Source organism: Varanus komodoensis, unplaced genomic scaffold (assembly GCF_004798865.1).
Source record: "Varanus komodoensis strain SLA01 unplaced genomic scaffold, ASM479886v1 scaffold2, whole genome shotgun sequence".
Lineage (NCBI taxonomy): Eukaryota > Metazoa > Chordata > Lepidosauria > Squamata > Varanidae > Varanus > Varanus komodoensis.
In genome coordinates, this window is record NW_025335568.1 from 23,348,930 (window position 1) to 23,359,316 (window position 10,387).

General features: G+C 41.7%; 1 protein-coding gene across 1 annotated transcript; it reads left to right on the forward strand.

The window, feature by feature from the left end:
• Nucleotides 1-379: 379 nt before the first annotated feature.
• On the forward strand, nt 380-10,070 carry LRIT3 (leucine rich repeat, Ig-like and transmembrane domains 3). Its single transcript, XM_044428505.1, has 4 exons — nt 380-495; nt 4,096-4,571; nt 5,634-5,939; nt 8,992-10,070. Exons 1-4 carry the CDS (start codon nt 380-382, stop codon nt 10,068-10,070), a joined length of 1,977 nt encoding a protein of 658 aa, XP_044284440.1.
• The last annotated feature ends 317 nt before the right edge of the window (nt 10,071-10,387 follow it).

A 10,387-nucleotide genomic window follows, 5' to 3' on the forward strand; every position in this document is an offset into this window, starting at 1 on the left:
TACATACCTTGCACTGTATATTTATTTAAATGATAGAATGGCTTGTGTGTGTTTTTAGGACTGCTTTACTCACATTGCCTATCTAAATTGCAAAGATTTTTTTTAAATCAGTATTTGAGTTGCTGTTAAAGTAGGCCTGTTTCAAGGTGGATGTAATTTAAAGGAAATGTATTCCTCCTTTGACACAATAAAGAACAAGCTCTTTCAACTGATCCTTTTCAGAATACATTTGAAGGTTATGTAACTGCAGATCTTGGCTAATCCAGGGTAATCTGCTCTTACTAAATGGATGCCTACATTCACAACCGTGACACACAGTATGAGTGCCTAGGAATAAACGATTTAGAAGTTGGATATATCAATTGTTTTGAAGGAAGTCATGTATCTGATTACTGCTGTCTGCATGCTGATGAGCGTTTTTGAAGAAGTGCATAGTTTTTGCCCTTCTCAGTGTACTTGCATTTACCATGGCAGGAGTGACGGCACTGGAACAAGGTAGGTTTGCCTCTTCTTTATATCGTTTTAAAGCAAATGTTGTGCAGTATGATCAGTGGAAGAAGGGCTGATAACATTTTGAACTATGCTGGCAGTTGATGTTAATTCAAGCATTACATCTGGTTTGCACATTATTCTTGTCATGCATTCATTTACCAGGGAAGAAACTAGAATGCTTTGCTGCACTATTGCACTAAGCTACATGCATGACAAGGGTAGGTGGCCATGAAATCTGGTTTAATTGGATTGTATGTAGCATTTAGGGGACTATAGCAAGAGGAAAAGAATGAAGGAACTCGCTTTCTTGGCAGTGAAGTCTTTACTGCAATGCAATGCTGGGGTTTTGAAAATAGTTTTTAAATCCATATAGCATGGCACTTCCGTATAGTTATGGTACACCATTCAGCAGGGTAGTTTCACTGGACAAAAGGAAAAGACAGACAAGACCTGCAATAAAATGTTGCCATGGGCAGTGCTTTTGTTCGGAGTGGCAGCCAGCCATGTCTTTGCCAGGAACTTTGTTCTCTTCTTCCCTCCGGTTTTCTCTTTTCCCCTCCAAGCATTCAGAATTCCATATCCTGACTGGGCTGTTTTTTGGGATTTCCTCTGTTCTCCCAAATATTTTTCTTGTGGGTTTCCTCAAATCTGGTGATATCTCTTCTGTTTCCTTAGAGCAATCCAGAAGCTTGTTTTTGCACCTGTCTCTTCTCTCCCCACTGCCTCCATCACTGGAGAAAGGACACGATCTGGAATCCTTGAAATTGCTATCATCTGTAGCCTGATAACATATATTTCTTTCTTTGTTCACTTTTGCAAATTGCACATTCACTTAGTTGTATCATTGCGTCCCTTTGGGACACACACTACAAACTGCCTAAGAAATAAAAGTTTATATTTTGTCAGTCTCACCTAGGAAATGGAAAGTGATAGCACAACAAAGTAAAACACAAACAGAAGAGGATAATTTATCTGTGTAGAAACTGCATTGAGGTTTGTAAATCTGCAAAGGGCACTTGAAATACAACTGCTTTTTGTAACCTGCCTCAGTCTCAGCTGGGAGGGACTGGTTAGTTTCAAATTCTTTAAACTCTGTTTATTTGCTACTGAAAGTTGTCACATGGTAGCCATGCCTAGTTTTCTAAAGCCAGTTCTAATAATCATAATTGATGAAAAGGCTTTTTCTTTGTGGCTTGTGCAGTTTCTTTCTCATGCTGCAATCCTATTTCTTCTTATCTGGGATAAACCTCTCTGAATTCAATAGGACTTATTTCTGAGTAGACATGTATAGGATTCCACTGTTAATGCTTTTCTAATTTTTTGCATGCATTGGGTGCGGGAAAGGAGTAAAATGCCAAATCCACTCAATTGTGATTCAGCAGTTTTGGAAATGTTTCCTTTGACAATAAAATTTATATATATTTTTTTATTTTTGTGCATTGGATCCCATGTCAAAAAGGTGCTTGTATTGCCAAGTGTTTTCAGAGACTCTGATGTTGACGCAGAACTATTGCTGCAGCTTCATTTTCATTACTTGCTCTGCAATAATCCTATTCTGACCTTACAAGAGTTTCTCTGATTTTACAGTCAGGTCATGGAATTATACACAGAGTCTACTAATGGCACCCTTTAAATATTTGGGTGAACAACCTGGGATTCCAACATGTGAAGGAAACACTGGAAGTGTAATGAAAAGCTGTTGCTCAGAAGTATGTTTTTTGATGGTCATATGTCCAGGGTAGCACTTGTGCATTGCCAAAAATGAGATAATTGAGTTGCTTTAGATTTGCATATGCTGGTTTGCACACATACTGTAAATACAAGTTTAGGAATAATTACATCTTGTCATAGCAGAGCAGATTAAGACCAGGTGAACAGGTATGCCTGCCCAAGTCTGCTGTCAGGTGCTAACTGTTAATAGGGAACATCAAGGTCCTGGTTATCTCCTCTTATGGTTGAAGCTGACCTGACAATGGGTTGTCCTTTGGATACAGGAAGCTTTGCAACTGAGGTTTGTCCTCTGTGAATCCACCCTAAATATGTATTTATGAGTGTATTGCTTAAGATGAGAAATAGCTGAATGAAAATTAGATTGAGAAATTATATGTATTTTTAAATGCAGTTGAGTTACATTGTTTACATGTATATAAGGATATAAAGATGACTGTTCGAGATATTACATGAGTCATCTGGAATTTCCTCTGCATGCTGTTCTTAGCTTCAGCCTGGGGCACATGGTTTCATACATGGTAGGAGAGGTGCTAACCCTGTGTCTGGACTGGGCCGCTTCAGAATCCAGGTGGGGAAATCAGTTGGCTTACTCACACTGCATAGAGAGGAAATAAGCTTCCCATGTAGAACACTAGCATGTCAGGTAGAAGACATACAGCCTTCACTGATGCACAGTGAAGGCTGTATGTCATTTTGTTTGAAATTCACTGATGTGATTCTTTCCCTTCCGAACCTGCAGTCTGCTGTGATACAAGCAGAGTGTCACCACCTAATCTACTGCTCATGTTGAAGTGGGCTATAATCTTGATAAATGGCAGCAGGACTGCACCAGTTTAGAAAACAAAAATTTGTATAGGTGAGCCTTTATTAAGAGCACTTTATAGAAGTATTTTCCAGAGGAGTTTGAGAGTAGCAGGATGGAGAAAGCTGCTATAGGCCAACGGATACACATAAATGTATAGAATACAAGTCTTGTCAGTACCACTTTCTGAATATGTTTTGTAAGAGGAAGGACACAGAGGAGCAGACTTTAAGACTGAGTCTGTTTTTATTCTCTTAATGGTTGGGCCAGGAGAATCACTCTACAGGAGGTTGTAAAAAATTCTTCTTTCATTTCATTCAGTGCATACTGGTGTGTATTACTGGCACATGAAATTCTTCACCATGAAAGTTCTTGCATGAGGCCTGGCAGGGAGTTGGATTATATTCTCTCCTTAGTCCTTGTGAGCTCCCAGGTTCTATGCCTGTGAAACAGACACCATAGTTAACTAATGCTGTGAAAGGTATGTGTGTGTCAGAACAAAGTATATATTCTCAGTATAGATACACCTCACATACATACATACATACATGCATACATACATCACCGTGTAATTACAAGTGCAACTTACTGCCATGCTATCTTCTTAAGATGCTATTTCCCATCTTTCAGTTGAAGGTGGGATTCCATTCTGGAGGTGCTCTTGGGAGAAGCATCCCAGTGGTGGGTGGAGCCAACATGCAAAACTAAGCACAGCTTAAAGCTCTTATTGTCAGTAGCTAAGCCTTAGGAGATTGCAGCCTGTTGGAATACTGAACAAAACCTGTGAAACCGCAGACAGCCAATGGCTGGGGCCAAGGAAAGGGGGTGTGGCCCCCCAAGGGACCCTGGAGCGCCAGAATGTGACTCCTGAGCCTGAGGTTCAGGAGCCCCTTCTGTGTAGCTATCCATTGGGTACACTGCTATGCTGATTGAAAGCAGTAGTGGGGGACAATATTTTCTGCTCCCCTCTCTATTTTGATTGCTCCCCAATTTTCATGTTAATTGAATTGGACAACAAATGGTTAGCTAGCACAATGTGAAAATTGCTAACTATTTTTGTTTCATTTTAGGTCTGTGTTGTGTAATGATCCTGATATGTTTGAGGTCCCTGTAAATGTTCCTGTGGACACTGTAAAACTCCGGATAGAAAAGACCGTCATCCGAAAGATCCCAACAGAATCCTTCTACTACCTGGTGGATCTAAAATACCTGTGGCTCACCTATAACTCTGTGGCAAACATTGACACCAGCAGCTTTTACAATTTAAAGCAGCTGCATGAGTTGCGCCTTGATGGAAATTTACTGTCGAGTTTCCCTTGGGAATCTTTGGCTGAGATGCCTAACCTCCGAACCCTTGACTTACATAACAACAAAGTGACCAGTATCCCAGCTGAGGCTGGCAAATATCTGAGAAATCTCACTTATTTGGACATTTCTAGCAATAAATTAACCTCCTTGCCATCAGACCTCATGGATATCTGGCTTCCTTTTTCTGAAATAGCTTCACCCAGGAACACAGATTCCATAGCACAGAGGATCATATTAGGTAAGCTGCTGAAAATCTTACATTTCATTCTTTGATCTGTGCCAGCCAATGGTGTCTCTGAATAAATACCGGGACCAGGAAGGATGCTGTTTCTGACTCCTTTGCCTCAATGAGGAACACCTCTGTGTCTGGGTTGACCTTACAGTTGCAGTAATGGAGTTTCCCTTCATTCTGGTTTTACTAAATAAAAAGCATCTGGGTAGCAATATGTAAACCCTGGTATAGGTGTATGGATTGCAGCACCCAGACTAATCCCATGTTTCTTAATCTGATGTTGACTGGATGGGAGCAGTAGCATTGCAATATGGCATCTGAAGATGGGATGCACTGAGGTGGTACATCAAAGCTTGAGCAGAACCTCTCAGTGGGACATGTTACCTTTCAGCAGCCTACTCCGATCTGGTCTCCTCCAGCTGTGTTCAGCTACAATCCCCATCATTCCCAGCCATCTGACCAGGGATGATTGGGGTTATAGTCTGACACATTGGATGACACTAGATTACGGAAAGCTGCTTTTAATGACTTTCCCTGAAATGGGCTGAGAAATTTTTCAGACATGCATGGAAAGGCATAATGGGGGAGAACACACAAAGCAATGAACTTCGGCATTTCAAATATTTAAGTATGACCAGCATCCAAAAATTAGGGGGTGGTACGTGCCTGCTCCGGATGCAGCCAGTCAGCTGTGCTTTTTTCCAAGGTTCTCATTCCCTTCCTTTCCCCCATTTTCATTCCTTCTCTTCTGCAAACTCAGTCAGCATTCCATTCTCCCTGGGAATGCTCAGTCCTGGGGAAGCTGTTCTGGATGGTTTTTCATTATTAGACTGCTAAGAAAAGAAGTAGTGCATATGTTGGGAAAAGATTCAAGTAAGATATTGCGGATTGGGAAAGTGCATTGGAAATCTAGTATGATTGGCTTGGCTTCATATGCTGCCGAAAGCTGCTTCTACAACTTTTTATCAACACTGAAAGGGTAAAGATGGACAAATGGTGCTACCCTAGTCTAACTGCAGAGTTGAAATGCTGGCAAGGCTTACAAGTATGCAATTTTTCTACTTTAAGGTTTGCAGGACAATCCATGGTATTGCGATTGTCGGATATCCAAGCTGATTGAATTGTCCAAAATTGTGGATACGGTTGTTGTGCTTCTGGACCCCTTTGTGGCTTGCAGTGGACCTGAAAGCCTGGCTGGGATCACATTTCAGAGAGCGGAGCTGGAACAGTGCTTGAAACCATCCGTGATGACCTCAGCCACAAAAATCACCTCGCCTCTTGGAAGCAACGTGCTACTGCGTTGTGACGCAACGGGCTATCCGACCCCACAGCTCACGTGGGTTAGGTCAGACAACATCCCCGTGAACTACACAGGTATCTGCTCTCACAAAGGCAGAAATGCTCTGTCAGATAACTGAGAGTCATTGCGCCTCAGCAGTTGGAGTGGTAGACCCAGGCTCATACCCCTACTCAGGCATGAATTGCACTGGGTTGCTCGGGCAGCTTCATCTAGAGGATATGGCCAGAGGTAGTGAAACAACACAGCAATACCTCTGGAATAAATGAAAGATATATATCTCTTTCTCTATCTCTTTTTCTGTGTTTGAGGGGGGGGGGCATATGCACACACACAAACACACTGACCTCAAAAGTTAGCAGACTGCATGAAGTTTATCTGAATTTTGTCCTCTGATGCTGTACTTCTATTTCATTGTACTGCTGTCCTGGGACTTTTAGCGAAGAACAGTATATAAAAGCTTTACATACATAAATAAGTCATCCAGATAAGACAGAGGCGCTCCTGCTCAGTGAATGGCAGATCAGGTCCTAGAGATTCAACCTGTGCTGGCTGGAATGACACTCCTCCCAAAGACTCAGGCTCACAAGTTGGGTGCATTCCAAGGCTTAGCCTTGAAACTCAGGTTTTGGTGGTGGCCAGGAGTGTATTTTGCCCACCACAGGCCATTCCTAGAGGTGTTGATCTGGCCATGTGAGTTAGCTGCATCCAATTTGGACTCCTCAGTTGACGTAGGGCTGCCTTTGAAAACTGTTCAGAAGCTTGAGCTGGTCCACAGGATTGCAGCTCAACTGTTTGCTGGAGCCAGTGACAGGGACCATGCAACTCCTTTGCCGCAGGAGCTTCCATGACTACTGGTCTGTCTTGGGGCAGAATTCAAAGTGCTGGTTATAATCTATAAAGCTCTGTATGGCTTGGGACTAGCTTCCATGCCATGCGTGCACCTTGAAATCTTCAGAAGAGGCCCTTCTTGCAAGACTGCAAGTGTATTTGATCGTGATGCAAAAAGAGGGCTTTCTTGGTGGCCGCTTGCATTTTCTGGAACCTTCAGCTGCAGGAGGCTAGATTTGTCCTCACTCTGATCTTCCACCAGCAGGCAAAGACTGATTTACTCATGCAGGCCTTTCATGAGAAAACAGGTCTGCTGGGTTGGATGCTGCTTTTATTTTGTAATTGCTGTGTTTTCTATTGTGTTTTAATATATAGAATCATAGAACAGTAGAGTTGGAAGGGACCATGAAGGCTATTGAGTCCAACCCCCTGCTGTTGCAGGATACCATGTTATACCATCCCACTCAGATGGATGCCTAGGTTCTTTTGAATGTCTCTAGTGTGGGAGAGCCCACCACCTCTCTAGGCAGCTGGTTCCACTGCCATATTGTTCTGACAGTGAGGAAGCTTTTCCTGATGTCCAGCCTGTATCTGGGTTGTCACAACTTGAATTGATCATTCCATATCCTACACTCTGGCATCAGCAAGAAGAGATTCTGACCTTCCTCTTTGTGAGAGCCTTTGAGGTACTTATAGAGGGATATCATGTCCCCCCTCAGTCTTTCTTCTCAAGGCTGAACATGCCCAGTTCTTCCATCTCTCCTCATCCTTTTCATTATTGTTTTAATCACGTTTCACTAATGATTGTAAGCTACCTTGGGTGCCATTATTCTTGATAGACAGACAGAGTTCTGATCTAACAAATGCATAAAGAACGAAAGAACATGAATGTCCAGACGCTGACCAGTCAGAAGAGGCCACGTTTCTCAAAAGGCAGCTATCTCCCCTAAGCCTGGTGTCTCCTTGACAAATCAGAAGCAACATCAGTTCAATGATCAGCTGGTCGGGTTCTGGCATTCCATGTAGACTATCCAAGAGGCAGAAGCGAGATTTTCTGTTCCACATTTAACCACTTGTATCAGCCCCTGTCCCTAAGCATAACATGAGTGTGTTTAACCCTATCTTGGAAAAATATAGTATTCGTACAAGACTGCAGTCCACTTTATTCATATATTCCCATTTTGAGTTGAATAAAGCTAAGGCTTGCAGGGTGATATGCAAGGTGAAAACAAACACAAATGAACTAATGTAAAACAAAACGAGTTTAAAAGCTTCAGTAGTGGTAATTTTAAAATAATTTTAAAAGGAGGGATAAATGTCATTATGGATAAAATACAAAGAAGGACAATTTTAAAGTGCAGTTTTATATCATTAAATGAGAAACAGGCATTAGCCAAAAATTAAAAAGCCTGAGTGAATTAAATGGCGATTTTCTGGAGCTGAAAAGTAGGTTTTTAGGCAGATCTCCCTAGGGAGCACTTTCTTGCATTTGGGAGCCACCACAGAAAAGGCCTGTTAATGAACACCCATGTGCTGAATCTGAGAATGTGTGGGGGCATTTGGAGGAAGATCTCTGCTGATGATGCCAGAGAACATCTGGGAATGAACATACGGGAAGAGGTAGTCCTTCAGATTCAGTGACCCCAAGCTGATGGGCTTTCTACATTAACACCAGGCCCTTGAATCAGATGCAGGAAGCCTTGGCCTCAGTTGCAGGTGCACGCATGTATGTGCACACACGCACGCAAATACGATGTGTGTATATCTATATTTAGAGGAATATGAAATGCAGAAAATACAGAAAGTGATAATTACATGGTTAATATTGGCCATTCATAGAAATAGTGATAACAGAGTTCTGGCACTGGCAAACCCTTTAAAACAGATGCAATATGACAGAGAAACCTTTATCCTAATGTAAATGACAGGATATAGAATTGAACCAGTTTATCAGCTACAGTAGGTCTACATTGTAATCCCCCTTGGAAATTCCTTTGTGTTCACCCACCCACAAATGCTACCATTGTATGTAATGTACAAGCAGGGGATGATGTACCATGGAAATCCCATCTTTTATTTTATCCTGCAAGGAAGAAGGAGAAATGCACCTTCTAAGATACAGTCTTTAAAATTAAATTAACTTTAATTGAATTAAAAACTTAATTGAACTAATTAAGCCATATTGAAAAAGATGCTTTTCTTTTGAAATGTTTCTTCAAATGCCACAAAAAGCATGACTAACGTACAACAGCTGCTTCTCTGTGTCCAAATTCTTATTTGCATTTGCTTCTTTTCCAGTTATTCAAGAAAGCCCAGGAGAGGGTGTAAGATGGTCTATCATTAGCTTGACAGGCATTTCCTACAAGGATGCAGGAGACTACAGGTGTAAAGCCAAAAATTTGGCTGGAATGTCAGAAGCTTCTGTTACTGTCACTGTTGTTGGTGTTGTCACCACAACAGTGTCACCACAAAAGTATGGAAAAAAGACCAGCACAGACCAGCAAAACACCACCCAAGAAGAGATCAAGGAAGAACCCTTAAATGTGACTACCTCTTCTTCCGTAGCATTGCCTATAACTACTACTACTTCTACAACAGTAGCTGCCACTGAAAGGACCACAACTGAACGAGCCCCTGACAAAAAGCAAATCAAGTCCATGCCTGATGGAAAAAAGATTCCCAAAGCAGTTACCAATGGAAGCAAAAAGCAGCCTGGTGATACTAATAAGAAAGATGGTGGCGTATCACTTGGCCCAGCAACAGCAGCAGTACAGACGGTTTCAGTAAAAAATCTAAGAGTAATTCCTGAAACGGATGAAAGAGTTACTTTAATGTGGAAAACTGTCAATGCCTCCAGTAATTCTCCTCTGACAGTGTTGTACTCAAAGTATGGGGAGAAGGACATGTTGCCACTGAGCACAGACCCCACAAAAAACAAAGTTACAATAGATGGTTTGGAGCCCAGTACCCAGTACATGGCCTGCGTCTGTCCCAAAGGGATTCCTCCTACAAAAGACCAATGCATCATTTTCTCTACAGATGGAGTTAGAATGGAAGATGATTTTCAGGTTTCCATTTTGCTGGTGGCCAGTGGGGTTGCCTGTGCAGTTGTTCTGCCATTAATATTTTTTTTACTATATAAAGTCTTAATGCTTCACAGAAAACCCAAATCTACCAGGGAAGCAGACCTTGCAAAAGAAACTTATGTCAAATTTGAAACTCTTTCCCTGAAACCACGTTCAGTGGGGACAGGTGGAGAACTTTGGGCCCGTCGGAATACTGACGAGTCAGAACGTCTGCTTCTTTGTTCTAGGTCAAGTATGGACTCTCAGATGACATTCAAAAGTGAAGGTTCAAGGTCCGAGTACTTCTGCTGACTCTGGATGTTCATTGGATCCTCTGAAGATCCCTGACTGTGTGAGGAAAATGACCACATCCTTGTGTCTTATACTGGACCATTTTCGTTTGTGAAACATGTGCACCACACACAGCAGCACTAGATAGAAATCAAAAGTCTTCAATGGTGGGATTGAAGATGCCACTTCAGAAGCTAACATTTTGTGACTGCTATTATTTTTGAAGCAATTCTGCCTGGTTTATATTCTGTTCTTTTTTATTCATTCATTCGCTATTTATTGTTTAAACAAAATATTTTGTGTAAATATTTTCCTACTGCTACTAATCCAGCATGATC

Coding starts and splice junctions, on each gene's coding strand:
- LRIT3 (XM_044428505.1), top strand. CDS start 380: ATGTATCTGATTACTGCTGTCTGCATGCTGATGAGCGTTTTTGAAGAA. Junction 496..4,095: donor AGTGACGGCACTGGAACAAG/GTAGGTTTGCCT, acceptor GTTTCATTTTAG/GTCTGTGTTGTGTAATGATC. Junction 4,572..5,633: donor AGCACAGAGGATCATATTAG/GTAAGCTGCTGA, acceptor TTCTACTTTAAG/GTTTGCAGGACAATCCATGG.